The sequence below is a fragment of the Propithecus coquereli genome, unplaced genomic scaffold, assembly GCF_000956105.1.
Source record: "Propithecus coquereli isolate 6110/MARCELLA unplaced genomic scaffold, Pcoq_1.0 Scaffold221, whole genome shotgun sequence".
Lineage (NCBI taxonomy): Eukaryota > Metazoa > Chordata > Mammalia > Primates > Indriidae > Propithecus > Propithecus coquereli.
In genome coordinates this window covers 343,952-364,401 of record NW_012147301.1, presented here as the reverse complement: position 1 = coordinate 364,401, position 20,450 = coordinate 343,952, and the positions used below count along the sequence as shown (strand labels likewise).

Here is a 20,450-nt window from a genome sequence, read left to right as displayed (position 1 = left end):
TATTAATTGACAAATAAAAATTGTATATTTATCCCAATTGTCCTTCCAGATAATACTCCATTTTTCTGTATCCCTTTATAACTAATCTCTTAGAAAGACGTACTGTCTTCACTTCTTCGCCTCCCATTCTTTTATGAAACAACCCATTCAGGTTTTTGTCTCTAACATTCCATTGTCAAAGTTGCTAATGACCTTCATATTGCCAAAATGAACAGTCAGTTCTCAGAACTGATGTTTCACCAACATTTGACACAGCTGACCACTCCCTCTTTCTTGAATCAGTTTCTTCATTTGCACCATGGGCCACCACTCTCTTTGGGTTTTTCTCCTACCTCACTGGCCACTTCTTCTCAGCTTATTCTTCTGGTTGCTCTTCTCCTGCCCTATCTCTAAATATTGGAGTATCCCAGGGCTCAGTTCAAGGACCTCTCCTCTTGGCTGTCTACACTTAACGCATTAGTGATCCCACCTCGTATCAAGGCTTTAATTATCAGAGGCTGACTCCAAAATTTATATATTTAACCTTGACCTATTTCCTGAACTCTAGAATCTTCATCTAATTTCTTATTTAACATTACAATGTAGCTGTCCAATAGACAGCTCATTACATGTACAAACCTAACATTTACAAAATCAGGATATTTGTTTCCTACTTCTTCCCACCACCCATCAAACTTGCTCCTCCTCTGGTCTTTCCCACCTCAGTAACTGGTACCATCCAGTTATTCAGGCCAAAACCAGTGAACCTTTATTTCCTGCCTACCCATTCCCTACTACAATTCTGCCCAACTCACACCTCATCCCTCAGCAAGTCTTCCCAAACAAATCCCAAATCCAACCACTTTTCACCCTCCCCATTACTAAAATCGAAATCCAACCCATCACCATCTCTTGCCTGAACTATTCCAATTAGCCTCCTAACAAGTGTTCCTGCTTCCTCTCTGCCCCCTACAGTCTGTTTCCCATACAGCAGCCAGGGTGATCATTTCCAAGTCCAAAACTATTCATACCACTGTCCTTAGAACCTTCTAACAATTAGAATATATTTTAACTCCTTACTAAAGCCTACAAGACCCTATGTGATTGTATCCTTCACTACAACTTCATCTCCCTTCATGCTTCCTTTGCTTACTATACTCCAGTTTCAACAGCTTTCTCTCTGACCCTTGAATACATTGTGTATGTCCCCATTTAAGGGCCTTTATACTTGATATCCTTCTGTCTAGAATGCTCTTCTCAGATCTTTATGTGGCTGCCTCTTTCTCATCATCTAATTCTTGGTTCAAATATCTTCAGAGAGGCCTTCCTTAAACTAGATAAAGTCTCCCCTGCCCCTGCTGCACCAATGACACCCACATTTAGTCATTTTATATGCCCTTACATTGCCTTATTTTTCTTTACAGCACTTACCACTAAGTGATATTATAGAATATGTTTGCTTATTTGTGATTATTGTCTACTTCTCCCATCTCCACTAGAATATCAGCTCCATGAGGGAAAGGACTATTTTGTTCACTGCTATCTCTCTAGTTCCCACAACAGTGCCTGCCACAGGATGTGGCCCTAGTAAATATTGGTCATATGAATGAATGAATGTTCCTCTCCCTGTATTTAGCTAGTAAATATATGTCCCCCAGGATCTGGTACCTGGTCCTCTTTTCTTACTCTTTATACTACTGTTGATGGAAGATCCCATCCATTCCAATGGCTTTCATTACTATCTACCCAAATAACTCCCAGTCTAATTATTGAGTCCTATTTTTTCCTATACATAAGAACCATAGTTACTACTGCCTATTGGACATTTCTACTTGGATGTCTTACAGATGCTTCAAACTCCACATTTCTAAAACTATATCATTATTTTCCTTCCTTCTGACATAATGTATATAAAGTACCTGATGAAATATTTAGTACTCAGTAGGTACCAAATGAACACTATTTTCTATAACTAGCATCTGTAGCTTATAACTCTATCCAGTCTCTTTAATAAGAAACCTTGGACTCCTCTTTGACTCACATCTCTTTTCTTTACTGAATCCACCACTTCAACTTTCAAGCATTTGGATGCCTGACAGTCCAACATCCCTGGTATTCTTGGCCTCTAGTCCTTACTGTAATGAACCTCATTGCCCTTGTCTGGCACACGTTCATTGAATTCAATTAGCTATTCAATGAGTATTGAGCATGTAACCCTGCTAGGCACTATGACATCTATACTAGAGATACAAGGATGAATAGCACATGGGCATTGTCTAAAATTTATATGTGGAAACAGACAAGTAAACAGGCTATTACAATTCTAGATAGAGGAAATCAGAGAGTGTTGTTTATGAGATGAGACTTAATACAGTCCGTGAATGAAAGTTCTAAGGAAAGCTTCTTAAAAGTGGTAAACCTCAGGTCAAGTCTTGAGTGTTGAGTAAGAGTCAGTTAAGCAAAGAAGAGGAGGAGGCAGTTGTCATTCTGGGAAGAAGAAGCAGAATGAGAAAAGGCAAAGAGATATGAGAGAATATGTTATAACTGGGGAAGTATAAGCAATTGAATGTGGCCATAACATAAAGTGCAAGCTTGTGTGGAGATGGTGGAGATAAACAGAGGTTATATTTTAAGGGTCCTGTTCAACAAAGTTAAAGAGTTTGGATTTTATCCTGAACACAATAAGGATCCTTGAAGGGTTTTGGTGAGTAAGAGTTTCATGACCAGATTTACATTTTAAAAGATGACTCTGCTTTCAATGTGGAGAATAAATTCAGGATGTAGGAAGCATGGCAAGACTAGAGGTAGATAATCTAGTTGAGAGACTGTTGCAGTGAGCAAGCAAGAGAGGAGAAATCTGACACATTTTCAGCAGACAAAAAATGGCCTACACTTGATAAATTAAATATAGAAATGAGGAGTTGAGAAAACTGGGTTCACTGTGAACTATTCACTTTGACAGAATTACACTAGAGGAGAAGCAGATTTTCAGGGTTTGGAGGCAGAGTTTAATGGGTTTAATGTATACATGTGGAGTTTGGGAGATACCTCTGGGGGCATACAAATGGAGATATCCTGAAAGAAGTATGATATATGGGAGAGTGGCATGGAATGGAGTGAGAGATTTAGAAGTCTGAATTGCTAAATTAAGCCACAGAATGAATTAAATCACCCCAAATATATAGTGTGAGAAGAGTAGAGAAACTTGTGCAGAACTTTAGAGAATATTAATACTTAAGGGGAAAGCAGAGGAAGAGGAACCTTAAAAAGGGAAGAGACAAGAGAGCAATAAAAACCAAGGGAAGACTAGTATTACTGGAGCCAAAGAAGAGGAAAATGTGAGAAGGAAGTGCTGTTTAATAGTGTTAAGTGCTGATGAGAGGTTGCACTGGGTTGAATGGTGTCCCCTCAAAATTCATGTCCACCCAGAACCTTAGAATGCAGCCCTATTTAGAGATAGGGTCATTGCAATTGTAATTAGTTAATATGAGATCAGACTGCACTAAGGTGGCCCCCTAAATCCAATGACTGGTAACCTTATAAGAAGGCCATACAGACACACAGATATGGAGAGAGGTAACCACCACAAGCTGGAAGAGGCAAGGAAGGATTCTTCCCCAGAGCCTTCAGAGGGAGCAGGGCCCTGCCAACACCTTGATTTCAGACTTCTAGTCTCCTGAACTCTGAGAATATTTCTGTTGCTTTAAGGCACCCTGCTTTGTGGTTCTTTATTATGGCAGCCCTAGGATTTCAATACAGAGGTGAAGTGTGACAGGAACTGAAAGGAGTTCATTGCTTTAAATAATTAATATGTCACTGGTAATTCTGACCAGAGTTACTTCAGGGATGTGGTGGAGGAACAAGTTAGATTGTTACAAGTTGTGCTTGTGAATGGAAAGTGAAAGAGTAGAAATAGTGACTGAAGACAACTTGTCAAAGTAGTTTAGCTGTGAAAGAAAAAGGAAAGGGTAATACCTAAAGATGACCATAGGTCTGGGAAAGGCTATTTTCAAGATGGAAGAGATTTAGGGTAAGAAACTAGGGCAAAAAGAAAGACAACAGGCTGACAATACCTGTAAAAGGGAGAGCGGGAATTAAAAGTGCAAGATCTCTTAAGGAAGTAGAGGGGAATGAAGCCCAGGACACAGGAAAAAGAGTTGGGTATGTCCAAGTAAGAAGATAAACTCTTTTAATACATAGCCTTTTAGGTTTCAGAAAGATAAGGACAGAAAAAATCTTTTAGGCCCATCTACACAGGGTCTTGAATGCTGAGATGAAGTATTTTTGGCTTATTTCTGGAAGCAATTGGAGCTTTTTTGAGAAAGGGAATGATATGACCCAGGCTAAGCACAATAGAGACCTCATAGCTCATGAGGTTTACCCAAAGCACAATTACTGCTGATTGAGATAAATACAGAGATGTACTTTAGGAAGATTAATTCGGCAGAAGTGCAGAGAATGGGTTGGAGGGCATCCAGAAAAGAGGTAATGAGTCCCTGGCAGTAGCAAGAAGAAGGCAAAGGAGAGCGATGAGATGGATATTAGAAATAATGCAGAGGGAGCTCAATAAGGACTTGGGGACTATTGAGGATAGAAGAGGGAATTTAAGAGGATTCTATAATAGTCAGCTTGACATAAAGGATGGGAAAGACGCCACAGACAGAAATAGAGATATCAGGACATTGAGGGGTTGGATGGGGGGTAATGTACACTTTGGAGTGGTAGTCTGGAGCTCAGGAGGAAGAGGAAGCTAGGGAGAGAGAGATCTGGCATTCTCCTATATTCAGGAGAGAGGTGAAAACCTTGGAAGTGGATCAATTCATAAAAGATGAATTGGCGGAGGAAAAGTTAAGGTAAAGGATAGAATCACAAACTTGCTGTAGGTATAGGAAGGAAATATTTCCCTCAAGTGCAGACAGGCTTCTTAGAGACAGAAAATGTGAGACATCCAGGAAACCTCGGAAAGAAAGCTTGACTGGTAAGCAGAAGCGGCTGGTTCTAGTCCTACCTCTGTCACTTCCTAGTTGTGTGGCCTTAGGAAAGCCCTTCCTCATTCTAGGCCTTAGTTTTCTCACCTATAAAATGGGGTCACTAGGCATGGTGGTTACAGAGGCTTCTTTTAGCTCTAACAATACATTTTCCTTTGATTGGAGCTTGACTTTGGCGTATGGCCAGTCTTTGGTTTAGCAGAGAGGGGTCAAAAATTTTCTAGGTCAAGGAACAATAAAGAAAAGGCAGAGGCATATTTAAGAAAAGAGAAGTAAAGCATTTTGGAACTAGTTGTTTTTCACAACTTGAGCCATCCAACCTCATGCTTATTGTGATTGACAATTGTTAAGGTACAATGTAATTGATAATACCACTTGGTCTACATTGTCAAATGTGCTAGCCATTAAAAGGAAATGTGTGTAACAAAGTTTTAACCAGCATTGTACTCCCTGATAAAAGCAGTACTGAAGTATAAGCGCTGCCTTCCTTTTACTGACTCAAGCAAAAGAAAAGAATGGTTACCAAATGCCTACTCTATTTCAGGCACTTTCATATATTTACCTAAAAGGTAATTTCCTCGGGGGCAAGATTTTCTTTTAAATCTTTTGTATCTTTTTTTTTCTTTTATTTCAGCATATTATGGGGGTACAGATGTTTAGGTTACGTATGTTGCCCTTGGTCCCCCCCCCCAGTCCGTGTTTCAAATATGTCCATCCTTCGGGTGGTGCGTATTGCACTCCTTGTGTATACAAATACCCGTCCCCTCCTCCCTCCTCAACTGATATATCACAAATATCTGAAAGAATGCTTAGCACATAGGTGCACTCAAATATCCTTTGACTTCAAAAAATATAATATGTGTATTTAATTTCATTTAATCCTTACAACAAACTTGCAAAAGAGACATTACTGTTTTTGTAACACAGATAGGAAAAGAATGACTAAAAGAGGTTACATAAACTTGCTCAAAGTCACACAACTAGTAGGGATCATTCCAGGTCTGGATACCAGGTCATTCCAGTGTAAAACATGACAGATTATAAGCTCCATGTGGGCAGGGAATGTGTATGCCTTATTCTCCATGGTATCCCCAGCAGCTAAGTCAGTATCTAGATGACAGTAGCACTTAATGAATATCTTGTGAGTAGAAGGAAGCAAGCAAACATATACTTGTATGAACCCAAATTTTGCCCTATGCCAACCAAATCATTGCCCAAATTCAAAAGAGTAATTGAATCTCAAAACTCATCAGTTCGCCTACCATGTTTATTGGTTTAAATATTCTATGATTTTTGATTCGTTCTCACTTGTAGACTATGATGGTTCTCTTTCAATCTTTTTAACCTTGAGATACAGTCTCAAGTTCTGGTTTTTTTTTTTTTTTTTTTTTTTTGGAGGGGATGCTTTACACCAGGGGCCAGGAAACTTATTCTGTAAAGGGCCAGGTAGTAAATATTTTAGGCTTTGTAGATTATATAGTGTCTGTTGCAACTACTCAACTTTGCCACTGTGGTGTAAAATCAGCTATAGACAACACATAGATAGATGAGCACGTGTGTGTTCCAATAAAATGCTATTTGCGAAAACAAATGTCAGGCTGGATTTGGCCACAGATCATAGTTTACCCACTCCTGCTTTATCGTATTACTTTGATTTTTCTCTCTCTTGCTTTTCCAGGACTTCTCCAACACTGTGCTCACTGTGCAAATCCTCCTAGTCCTGATACATGATAGGACGACGTCAGTTTTAACAGGTTTTAACCCCTTCCACTTAATTGTAGATGGAAGGATTATTATGAGGACACAAAGAGGACAGCTAGGGAGGTTGGCAGGTGGCCTGGAGACGGCTGCAAGATACAGCAGTTCCTTTTCATAATCTTTATGCTGGTCCAAGATCTGGATACCAAGTTCACATAATAAAAACGAGATTTTTTGTTAGGTCAGTGTACTTAGAGTTGATCAGTTACTTAAAAACAGTCTCACTTGGGTTGTTTCCACATCCTTGCTATAGTGAATTGTGCTGCCATAAACATTCGAGTGCAGATGTTTTTATTATCGAATGACTTTTGTTCCTTTGGGTAGATGCCTAATAGTGGTATTTGCTGGATCAAATGGTAGTTCTACTTGTAGCTCTTTGAGGTATCTCCAAATTCTTTTCCACAGAGGCTGCACTAATTTGCAGTCCACATGTATTTGCCATCAAACTGGCACTAACTGATCAACACTAAGGTGTTCACACAGTCGTAATATTCTTTGGGGGTAGGGGGTTGGGGGTGGGTAAACTCACAACTAATGGACGCGGTCAGCATTGTAGGGGGGAAAGGGGACATCTCAAATCATGGTAGGGATGTGGCAAAGTCATAACATGTAACCAAAATGTTTGTACCCCCATAATTTCCTTAAATAAAAAAAAAAATCAAAAACTAAAAAAAAAACTACTCTCACAAATAACCACACTCATAAGAGACAGAATGCAATGTCATATGCCAATTTAGGTGACCATGAAAAATATAACTATCAAATGCAGCAGTTACTCATAGTTCCTACTTCCCTACATCAGATGGGTTAAAAAAAATCCTGAGTCCTACCCATGGACCATACAGTGTACTAGGTGATGAGGACACCACAATAAATAAGGAGCAGCCTCTCCCCTCATGGCTCTAGTTCAAGGGTCAGAAGGCTTTTCTCTGTATGGAGCCAAATAATAAATATTTCAGGTTTCTCAGATCATACATTCTCTGTCACAACTACCCAACTTGCCATATTAGTATGAGAGCAGCATAGGTATGGTTCTATTCCAACAAAAATTTATTTATGGACACTTACATTTGAGTTTCATATAATTTCACATATCATGAAATACTGTTCTTCTTCCCCCTCAACCATTTAAACAATATTTTTAAAAAACACTTTCAGGTAGCAGGCCATACAAAAAGCAGGCCGTGGGCTGGATTAGTGCATGGACTATAGTTTGCCAGCCTCTGGTCTAGTCTAGTTGGAAAAACAAACATAAAAATAGATCATTTGAATACAGTATAATAAAGGGTAGAGTCCTATGGGAGCCAGAGAAAGGCCACCTAACTCAACCCAAGGTGTCAAAGATGGTATCCTAGGAACAACAACCCCAGGGCTTAGTCTTGAAGAATGTGAATGTTAACGTGAAAGCAAGTGTCAGCCAGGGAAAGAAAAGAAAAAGGATGCTCCAGGTGAAAGGAGAGAATGAACAGTCACAGACTTGACAAGCAGCATGATATTCTTGAGGAATGGTTCTGCTCCAGCATAAAAAACAAAGAGTGCCAGATGAAGGTGCAGGTGTGAATAGGGATGAGGATATAAAATGTCTTACATATTACGCCTCCGGACACTGAAGGCTACTGACAAGTTTTAAGCAGGGGATTGATGTAGTTGAATCTGTGTTTTAGATTCATCTCTGTGGCAACACCTCAGCAGACAGATCTGAGGCAGCTGAGAGGCTACCAAAATAGTCTGGGGAGAGATGATGAGGGCCTGAACCAGGGCAGTGACAGTGGAAATGGAGAGAAGAGGATGGATTCTGGAAGTATCTAAAAGGTTATCAGCAGCATGGCTTAGTGATGGAGAGAAAGGAGTCAAGAATGACTCTTAGGTTTCTGACTTGGATAGCTTGGTGGATGATGGTACCACAAACTGCCACTGGCAGGGGAGAGAAGTTTATAGGCTAGATAGTGAATTCAGATTTATGTACATTGCATTTCAATTTTATGTTGGGTTTTCCTGTGGAGATTTCTATCTGGATGCTGTACAGGTTCTGATTTTAGGAGAGAGATTAGAACTAGAGATGCAGTCATTACCACAGAGGTGGTAGTTAAAACCATGAGTGAATGGGGTAGCTCAGATTGAATGAGTAGAATAAGAGTCATCAGCCATGGTGGTTGAAAGGAGACTGATAGAATAGGATACATGAAGCTTAAGGTCTTAATGATATTGAAGAACACATATAAAGAGAATGGGGTATGAGAAAGCTAGAAGGAGAAGAGGTTCTCATTAAAGAGTTGAATTTAGTCTTTCTGAACTGATTCGTGAGAATTAAGCCCTAATGCCTCAAGGTAGTGGTTCTCAAACTGTAAGCTTTTCACTTGGAAAGCTTGTTAAAACACATTGCTGGAAACCACTCCCAGAGTGTTGATTCAGTAGGTCTACAGTGGTGGCCAATAATTTGCATTTCTAACAAGTTCCTAAGAGATGCTCACCATTGAGAACCATGGACCTAAAGTATCTATTATATGTAATGAATTAACATCTCTCTTAGGCACCTAGAATGCTCCTAGTTATATACTATCTTGGAAAAGGTGAAATAATAGTCACAAATTATTTTCTGTATTCTGTGACTCAGATGGGGAACCACGACAGAGAAACACTTGAGGAGTCAGGGGTCCATGAGAGCAGGGACCACACCTATGTTGTTCATGATTGAATCACCAGACTCCAGCATAGGTCAAACAGTCAATAAATATTTGTTGACTAAAAGGTTGGCAAGGTTCATGGTACAGTCAGGTTGCAGGACCCAGCTGCTGATACAGAAGGGTTCACCAATGAAGTTAAGATCAAGGACCCATAAGACTATAAAGTTTGTGATCCTCTATAAGGATAATAAAATTTTTCAGCATGACAGCTCGAATTGGGATAGGGAAGTTAACTGCGAAACCAGTGCCAAAGTATAAAATGGAAGTGAGATCATATAGTAGTTCTATTTGTAGCTTTTTTGAGGAACCTCCATACTGGTCTCCATAGTGGCTTCACTAGTTTACATTCCTGCCAACAGTGTATAAGAGTTCCATTTTCTCTGAATCCTCACCAGAATTTGTTATTTTTTGTCTTTTTGATAATAGCCATTCTAACTGAGATGAGATGGTATCTCCTTGTGGTTTGATTTGCATTTCCCTGACACGTAGTGATGTTGAACATTTTTTCATATATTTGTTGACCATTGGTATGAATTTTTTTAGATACAGAAGCGAATATTTATTTAGAATAAAAAAAGAAATCAAAACAAATTACAAGCTTTTAAAAAGCTGTCAAATACCATAGATACAAAAAATCCAGAAAAGCAACAATATTTTATTAAGTGCCAGACATACATCTATAATAATATTTTTTCTCTGATTTTTTGACTGCATATGCTTTCATTGCCTCTGAATTTACCAATGATTTTGTAATATCCTTATTTATGGGAGAAGACAAAGATAATAAAGTTCCTCTACTAGCATGATTGATCAAAATTTGATTTTTAGTATTGATCATTAAGATGTAAAAATGCAACTATTTATAGAACTACTACAGGTTTGTATGCAAATTTGTATGTGTTCTTTCAAGAAATGTCTGTTCAGATCATTTGTCCATTTTTTTTATTTCAGAATATTATGGTGGTACAAACATTTTGGTTATGTATAATGCCTTTGCCTTGCCCAAGCCAGGGCTACAAGCGTGCCCTTCCCCCATACAGTGCGCTCCACATCCATTAGTTGTGAGTTTACCCACCCCCACCACCCTCTCCCACCTGACCAGCACCCAGTGAATATTACCTCCATTGAGCACCTTAGTGTTATCAATTAGTACCAATTTGATGACGAGTACATGTGGTGCTTGTTTTTCCATTCTTGTGATACCTCACTTTGAAGGATGGGCTCAAGCTCTATCCAGGATAATATAAGAGGTGCTAGTTGACCATTGTTTTTTGTAGTTGAGTACTATTCCATGGTATACATATACCACATTTCATTAATCCACTCATGTATTGATGGGCTCTTGGGTTGTTTCCACATCCTTGCAATTGTGAATTGTGCTGCAATAAACATTTGAGTGTAGGTGTCTTTTTGATAAAATGACTTCTTTTCCTTTGGGTAAATACCCAGTAGTGGGATGGCTGGATCAGTAGGTCTATTTTTAGTTCTTTGAGGTATCTGTATACTGTTTTCGATAGAGGTTGTACTAATTGGCAATCCCACCAACAGTGTATAAGTGTTCCTTTCTCTCTGCATCCATGTCAGCATCTATTGTCTTTGGACTTTTTAAGAAAACCTATTCTAACAGGGGTAAGACAGTATCTCATTGTGGTTTTAATTTGCATTTCCCTGATGATTAGTGATGTTGAGCATTTTTTCATATGCCTTTTGGCCATTTGTCTATCTTCTTTCGAAAAACTTCTGTTCATGTCTTTTGCCCACTTTTTGATGCAGTTGTTTGAGTTTTATATTGATGATTTGCTTGAGCTCTTTGGAGATTCTGATTATTAGCCCTTTATTGCATGTATACCTTGAGAATATTTTCATTTAGGTCTTTAATCCATTTTGAGTTGATTTTTGTATATGGTGAGAGAACGGGGTCTAGTTTCATTCTTCTGCATATGGATATCTAGTTTCCCCAGCACTATTTATTGAAGAGACTGTCTTTTCCCCAATGAAAGTTCTTTGTGCCTTTGTGGAAAACCAGTTGACCATAGCTATATGGATTATTTTCTGGGTTCTTTATTCTGTTTCATTGGCCTATGTGTCTGTTTTTATGCCAGTACCATGCTGCTTTGTTTACTATAGCTTTGCAGTATAGTTTGAAATCTGGTAGTGTGATGCCTCCAGCTTTGACCATTTTGTTGAGGATTACTTTGGCTATTCAAGGTCTTTTGTGGTTCCATATAAATTTTAAGATTATTTTTTTCTATTTACTACTGGGTATTTATCCAAATAAAAGGAAATAAGTATATCGAAGATATCTGCAACCCCCAATATTTACTGCAGCACTATTCACAATAGCCAAGATATGGAATCAATCCAAGTGTCCAACAACAGATGAATAAAGAAAATGTGATATATATACATAATGGAGTATTATTAAACAATAAAAAAGAACAAAATCCTGTTACTTTCAGCAATATGGATGGGCCTGGAGGATGTTATGTTAAGTGAAATATACCAGGAACAGAAAGTTAAACACCGCATGTTCTCACTCATACACAGAAGTTTAAAAAGCTGATCTCATAGAAGTAAAGAGTAGGATAGTGGTTACTATAGACTGGTAAGGGTAGGGGAAAGGGAGGGATAGGGAGAGATTTGTTAAAGGATACAAAATTACAGGCAGGTAGGAGAAATAAGTTCTAGTGTTCTATAGCACTGTAGGATGACTGTAGTTAACATTAATATATTATATATTTTCAAATAGCTAGAAGAGAGTATATAGAATGTTCCCAATACAAAGAAATGATAAATGTTTGAGACAATACGTGTGCTAATTACCCTGATCTGATTACTATACATAAATATGCATAATTATTATGTCAATTAAAAATAAATATGTATAACTATTATGTATCAATTTAAAAAATAAATAAAAATTTTAAAAAATGGAAGTGAGAGAATGACCTGGAGGCTGACAGGTGACATTGGTAAGGAAATGAGAATGATAACGCCTGCTTGTTTGAACTTCAAAAGTGAAAGGATCTTGTATGAGGATGGAGGAACAATGGCTTGAAAGTTGTCTGTGGAGAGCATGGCTAAACCAGGACATGGGAACATACTGTTAAATTGTGTCTTTTAAAGAAAAAAAAATCACTTAATACAGAGCCCTAAGACTTTACCTACACCATCAAAAATTACTTATACATATTTCTTCTTTCTGTGGAGTTTTGTAATTTCCTTCATATATATCCTATTTTTTCATGCATATTTCTTCTTAAGGACATTTCTCAAGTATTTTGAGTTTGGTTCCTATTGCGAATGGGATATATTTCTTCATATAGCTTCTAATTGGTTATCGTGGTCTTTTGTTACCTTTAAATTAAATTTGTGCTTCTTTGGCATCTCCTTTGAGTTGGTTTTAACACCTTACAGTTTCCTCATTAATGAGTTAGATAAAATCTTTAACATATGTTCATTTTTATGTCTGTATGAGAGTCAAGATTTTACCTTTTTAAAAATTACCTTTTGACACTTGTAATGAATTGTTATTGTCCTATACTATTGAATTAGATTTCATAAAATTTCATTTATAGGTTTCTGCATCTAAATTCACAAATTGGATAAAATATTCTTAAGCAGTCTGTCAAGTTTTGGTATCAGAGTGATGGTAGCTTCAAAAACAATGGGAATAACTGTAACATTTTCAATTCTTTTTTTTTTTTTTTTTTTGACAGAGTCTCACTCTGTTGCCCGGGCTAGAGTGCCGTGCCGTCAGTCTAGCTCACAGCAACCTCAAACTCCTGGACTCAAGCGATCCTCCTGCCTCAGCCTCCCGAGTAGTTGGGACTGCAGGCATGCGCCACCATGCCCGGCTAATTTTTTCTATATATTTTTAGTTGTCCAATTAATTTCTTTCTAATTTTAGTAGAGACGGGGTCTCGCTCTTGCTCAGGCTGGTCTCGAACTCCTGAGCTCAAACAATCCGCCCGCCTCGGCCTCCCAGAGAGCTAGGATTACAGGCGTGAGCCACCGCGCCCGGCCAACGTTTTCAATTCTATAATATACTTATAGAATTAAACTTGGCTATTCCTAGAAAACTTGAAGGAATTCATTGATAAAAACATCAGGCTCTAAAGTATTTTTGAAAGTTTGTCTTTGACAATTGCTCTCAATGTTTCTACTGTTACATGTCCATTTAGTTTTCTACTTCTCAATAATTTTTGCCATTTAACATTTTATGGATATTTTTAATTTCTCTGAGATTTTCAAATTTATTAAGGTATAGTTACAGTAGTGTGCCTTTAATTTAAGAAACTTTCTTTGTTGTTATATTCCATTTATCATTTAAATTTTATTGATTTTTGTTTCCTTGATTAAATTTGCTAAAGGCTTATCTATTTGATTCATTCTCCCCCTAAAAACCTAGCCCTTGATTTCGTATTATATTGTATTCTTAATCATGCAATTTCATTCTTTGTTTTTAATAATAAAATATTTAAAGTTATGAATTTATTTCTGAATACTGTTCTCAAAGTTTTGATAAGTCATGATCTTATTTTTATTCTAATTTTTTTTTAATTTCAGCATATTATGGGGGTACAGATGTTTAGGTTATGTATGTTGCCCTTGCCCCCCCGCCAAGTCCGAGTTTCAAATATGTCCATCCTTTGGGTGGTGCGCATTGCACTCTTTGTGTATGCATATACCCGTCCCCTCCTCCCCCCTCCCCCTCCCCCCGCCCGACATCAAATAAATGTTATTCTTATATGTGCACTTATGTGTTGATCAGTTAATACCATTTTTATTATTTTTTATTAGTCTTCTAGTGTTTCTTTGGGCTAATAGATGCATATAAATGTTTTCTAAAATAAGTAGTTGAAGACTTGTTTAAATTTGTTTTTTAATTTGTAAGTGTACATTATCATCAGAGAAAAAGGCCAATGTAATTTTTACTTTTAAGAGTTTATAAAGGTTTTCTTTGTGGCATAATATCATTTTTAAAAATGTTCTCTGAATATTTGAAAAGAGGGTAGGTACATGCACTATCAAATATAATTTTTGAAATTTATTAATTAGGTCTAATGAATTATGTTTTCCAAATCTTCTAAGTACTTTTTTTCAGGTCTACTTTATTTTCATACTTAGATTCTGTGAAAGTCTCCCATACAGACGTTTCTATCGTTTTTCTTTTGTATTGCTAACAGTTTTTTTTTCACATATTTAGATGATATGTTTTTTTGCAGAAAAAATGGTTCATGAATAGAATAACTTCAATATGGTTTGTATCTTCTATCAATATAAACTGAATCTCTTAAGATCCACATCGTTGCATGGTTATTGTTCTTGATTTGTTTTTTCAAATAGAGAAGTGACATGCTCAGATACCTATTTGGAGAATGGATTGATTGGAAAAAGGTAAGACTGAAAGCTGAGAAGCCAGTGGGAAGACTCTTTAAATAGTGCAGGTGAGAAATCATGAGCAATTGGATTAAGACAAAGGCAATAGAGGTTTATAGCAGGTTAGAAACATCAAGACTTGGAGTTACTCGGATTCAAGGAGGTGGGGCCAGGAAGAGCTGAAGGCAACACCTAGATTTCTGATTTATTGACCATTATCTAGAAGGCAACACAGGAGGAACAGCTGAGCTGGCTTTTCAGAATAGGCCATTTTCTAAAGTTCCTTCTCTTTATATTCATCCCCAAAAGACTCAAGCCCAGACCTAAATCTCAGTGTTGGATCTTTGTCAGTCGATTGCTTACTCAAACCAAAGGCCTTCTACCTTTGCATAAAACACTAGGCTGGGCCGGGCGCAGTGGCTCACGCCTGTAATCCTAGCACTCTGGGAGGCCGAGGCGGGCGGATCTCCTGAACTCAGGAGTTCGAGACCAGCCTGAGCAAGAGCGAGACCCCCGTCTCTACTAAAAATACAAAGAAATTAACCGGACAACTAAAAATATATAGAAAAAATTAGCCGGGCATGGTGGCGCATGCCTGTAGTCCCAGCTACTCGGGAGGCTGAGGCAGTAGGATCGCTTGAGCCCAGGAGTTTGAGGTTGCTGTGAGCTAGGATGACGCCACGGCACTCTAGCCCGGGCAAAAGAGTGAGACTCTGTCTCAAAGAAAAAAAAAAAACACTAGGCTGCATATTCACAAACTTCAGGGAAATCACATTTATTTTATGTGCTAAGAGTTCTTTTATAAATTTTGAGGAAAAATTTGCACTAAGCAAGAAGGAATTAATTTCTTATACCATGCCCAGGGTAGTCCATATGTAAAGGTGAAGTTTTCCACAAGAGGGCAGCATCACCTAATAAATTATGTCATTGAAAGCCTCAACCAATAGAGGCTGAGATGAGGAGGCTGACAAATGTAGAGAAAGTAGGTTCAGGGAGTCATAGGACCTGCCACACTATGAAAACCAAAGGGCCCTGCTATCTCCAAGGCCATAATTGTAGCCACTCCTAAGTGACTGGTAGTGGCAGACGTTGCTACAGTAGGAAGAAAGAGGACATAGAGCTCACCATGGGAGGATGCGTGGCTGAAACACTCAAAACCTCTCATTCTTGTGACTGGCTCAGACGCTACTCTGGATAGTGTCCACACTCCCTCTAAGTGCTGGTATCTCTGTACAGCCAGCGTATCACAGGGGCCTTTATTTCCTGCTCAGATCTTTGCCACCCCTAATCATTTCCCAGTAAATCATACTCTCTGCAGGTTAGGTTGCAAAGCACACTAGGGTTCTGATGCTCTCCCTATTTAACAATGTTTGGTTATTCCAATTATGCTTCTTTGATACCCTAGGGGAAAGGAATGGGAATGAAATTCACTGAGAATCCATTAAGTGAAATGCATTTTTACACAAATTGTCTCATTTAATCACTACAATAATGCCATTATATGGTAATTATTATTTCTCATATGACAGAACTAGGAAGTTGCATACATGGAACTGACTCTAAAACAAAAACTTTCCCAAATTCACCAAGTTACCTCTCCAAGAAGCCTTATTTAAACTTAATCATAATAAATCCAAATCGAATCAGAGATAACGTGCCTATTGTATAAGGCATTACCTAATATGTCACTTCCTATCCAGGTACATGGGTAGGCATAGCTTAATCTTAGGTACCAGCAGGTAATATAAGTCAGTAGGATCTTACATAACCTCATCCTTCCTAACTCCAAATCCTTTTCTGCTGAAGTATTCTCTCTTCAGGATAAATCATTTGGATGCAGAACACGAGAACAATGGAGGAATTAAAGATGTCTTCTGTGTTTCTGGCTTTGTTGACTGAGTGCATCAAGGTCCTGATCATACAATTAGGGAGCTTAGGAGGAGAAGGAAATGATGTGTTAGGTTTTGAGCATGTTGTGTTTGAAACGCTTCTGACACATCTAAGTGTAAATGTCCAGTAGAAAGTTGGTTGTATGGTCTGGGGCGCAAGAGGTGTAGTCATTCACACATGGGTAATAATTGAATCTCTAGACTGGGTAAGATTTTCCACAGTACATTAATGAAGTTAGAAAGGATAGAACTAGGGGAATACCAATATTTAAGGGATGGTCAGAGGAAGAGCAGATAGTAAAGAAGTCTGGCTTAAAAAATGAACAGAGAGGTAGGAAAAGAACAAGGAAACAAGGTATCTTGGAAGTAAGAGTTTTTAAATTGATACATAAAGTTGTACATATTTTGTGGGTACATGTGATATTTTGGTACATACATATAATGTGTAATGATCAAATCAGGAAAACTGGGATATCCATCGCCTCAAAGATTTATCTTTTCTTTTTGTTAAGAACATTTGAATTCTTCTCTTCTAGCTATGTTGAAATAGACAATAATTATTGTTAACGCTAGTCACCCTACTGAATTATCAAACACTAGATCTTATTCCTTCTATCTAACTATACTTTTGTACCTGTTAATCAACCTCTCTTCATCCTCCTCTCGCCTCTCCTTTTTCTGGCCTCTGGTAACCATCAGTCTACTCTCTAACTCCATGAGATCCACCTTTTTAGCTCCCACATATGAGTGAGAACATACAATATTTGTCTGTGCCCAGCTTATTTCACTTAACATAATGACCTCTAGTTTCATTGATGTTGCTGCAAATGATAAGATTTCATTCATTTTTATCGCTGAATAATATTCCATTGTGTATATATACCATATTTTCTTTATCCATTCATCATTGTTGGACACTTACATTAATTCTATATCTTGACTATTGTGAATAGTGCTGCAATAAACATGGAAGTGCAGATATCTGTTTGATATATTGATTTCCCTTCTTTTGGATATATACCCATCAGTAGGACTGTTGGATTATATGGGAGTTCTACTTTTAGTTTTTTGAGAAACCTCTGTACTGTTTTCCATAGTGGCTATACAAATTAATATTCCCATCAACACTGTATGAGGGTTCTGCTTTCTCCATGTCCTCACAAGCATCTGTTATTTTTTGAGTTTTCGATAAAAGCCATTTTAACTAGAGTAAGGTGATATCTCATTGTGGTTTTTATTTGCATTTCTCCAGTGACTAGTGATGTTGAGTATTTTTTCATATACTGTTTTGCTCTTTGTAGGTCTTCTGAGAAATGTCTATTCAGATCTTTGCCCATTTTTTAAATCAGATTATTTGGGTTTTTGTGTTTTTCTGATATTGAGTTGCTATATGAGTATTTTTTTATTGCTACTGAGTTTCATAAAGGAGAGTGGAGGGCATGACATACAATGACAATGTCAAATGCCATATACAAGTCATATTTGAGGAAGATTGAAAATAATCCATTGACTCTGACAATTAGGAGATAATTAGTGTCTTTTGACAGAGTAGTTTCAATGGAGTTCTGGGGATCAAATTTAGACTGTAGGGGATGGAAAGTTAAATGGCAGGTAAAGAAGTGGAGGCAGTGAATACAACTCTCCTTTTGAGACTGAATATGAACAAAAGGAGGAAGATGGGGCAGTAGCCAGAGGGAGAAGTGAGATTGTGGGAAGATGCTTTTTAATTTTTTTCTAATAAAAATAATTAAGATGGAAAAACTTTGGAATATATATAGGATAAAGGAAACAAACCCATAGAAAGGGAGAAGTATGAGCTCCAGTAGTACAAAGCAAAGATGTAGCAGCAAAATGAAAGAAAGACCATGTGGACAGCTCACCAATAGGCAGATGTTTCGGTGGCAGCAGAATAACTGTGCTCACATATGTCCTTACCTTCCTTCTGCTTATGCCACTCCACTTACCTGGAATGCCTTCCCGCTCTGATGGCTTATTTTTCAAATTCTACCCACCCTTTAACTTAAATTCCACCTCCTCTATTTAGTCTTACCCTATCAATCCCTTCTGAAGGGATCTGTTTCTCTAACTCTAATAATTTCTGTGTGAACAATCCATGTGACAATCACACACCACACAGTGAAACCTCCCTTATTGCTTTCTTAAAAAAATGCATTGCTAATGAATTTGTCACATGTGTGTCTTTTCTTCCCTCTCAGACTGTATTCTCCTCAAGGGCAGAGTTTCTGTCTTAGAGTTTGTCACAGCCTCCAGAGTGCCTACCATGGCTGGCAGTAGGGTGTCTCTAAGTCTTCGCTGATAATGTTGTTGAGGACTGGCAGTCTATTATAAAGGAGGAGACAGAAAAATGCGGAGTTAGGTAGGCCTTTGGTGTGTAGTGAGTCATTTAGTACTTTTAATAGCAAATGAGGAAATTGAGTCTTGCGGAGGTAAAATAAAATTATCTAAGATGATATGGCTAGTATGTGGCAGTATCAGTATTTGAACCAAAGGCTCTTTCACCTATGCCTTTCTGCTTCAGTTGTCTGCAAAATTCTGTTCACTTGAAACACCTCTTTCCTTGATGATATTGATAGAGACACGATTCTATCAAGGCTTTATTATCAACCAAGTGGTTTCAGTGGCTTCTGCACCTTGCAGCATCTCTCTGTACCTTACCTCCTGACAATCAGCTTGAGGATCCGGAAGGAGCCTTTGATGAGAATGAGGGCCTCCTGGCGGGAGCCATACAATGGAGTGCCATTGATATTCACCAGCTCATCACCAGTCCTCATCTTCTGGGACAAAGCTGCCTTGCCTCCATCTTCAATCTGTGTTGCGGAGAACAAAACAGAAAGCAGGTGGTGAGGCAACTTTCTCCCCAAAATTCTACTTCCCACTCTTCCCAACCTCAGAGCCACAAGTTGTACTGGGGAATTGTTCCAGGCAATTCCCAGGAGTAGCTCGGGAGCTGATCACAGGTCATTATTTACTGAAGATAAAGTTTGGGCAAGCCCTTGAGGAAGGAAGCAACACAGAATTAGCACAATCCCTGTCGGCAGGAATGAACAGTCCATCTGGGGAGAGTAGCTCTTCTAAATAAGAAAATGATGCTTGGAAGGAACCCTACGGTGCGGCTAACGTAGCAGCATGGCACAGCAAAATATACAGACAAATTAGAGTCAGAAGAGCTAGGTTCTAGCAAAATGATCTTTGGCAAGCCCTTTCCTACCTTTGGGCAGGCTTCAAAATCTGACAAACTTGAGTTTGAATCCTGGCTCTATGACTTCTGAGCTGTGTGACCCCAAGCAAGTTACCTACCATCTCTGTGTCTCAATTACCTCATATGTGAAATATAGGTAACAAGAATAGCCTCCTCACAGGATTGTTAGTATATGAAGTACCCGGGGGAACTCAGTCCTCAATAAATATGAGCTCTGATTATTATAACAAGGTGATCGACTCCAAAGACCTTGAAGGTGGCTTCCAGCTCAACATTCTGTGAGTGGAATGGTAAATTTAAGAGACACAAAGTATACTCTGGTTTCTCTTCAGATCATATAAATCTTTCATCTTTTACTAAAGAGAGGAACAATTCTGAGTCTTTTTTTTTTTTTTTTTGAGACAGAGTCTCGCTTTGTTGCCCAAGCTAGAGTGAGTGCCGTGGCGTCAGCCTAGCTCACAGCAACCTCAAACTCCTGGGCTCAACCAATCCTTCTGCCTCAGCCTCCCGAGTAGCTGGGACTACAGGCATGCGCCACCATGCCCGGCTA

General features: G+C 38.4%; 1 protein-coding gene across 1 annotated transcript in view; it reads right to left on the bottom strand.

Moving 5' to 3' along the window:
* Positions 1-20,450, bottom strand: part of SHROOM4 (shroom family member 4) — a 224,022-nt gene that overhangs the window by 74,225 nt on the left and 129,347 nt on the right. Inside the window, exon 2 of the mRNA XM_012644851.1 lies at positions 19,357-19,508. Within this exon, the coding sequence (XP_012500305.1) occupies positions 19,357-19,508 (152 nt within the window). The remainder of the gene's footprint in view (positions 1-19,356; positions 19,509-20,450) is intronic.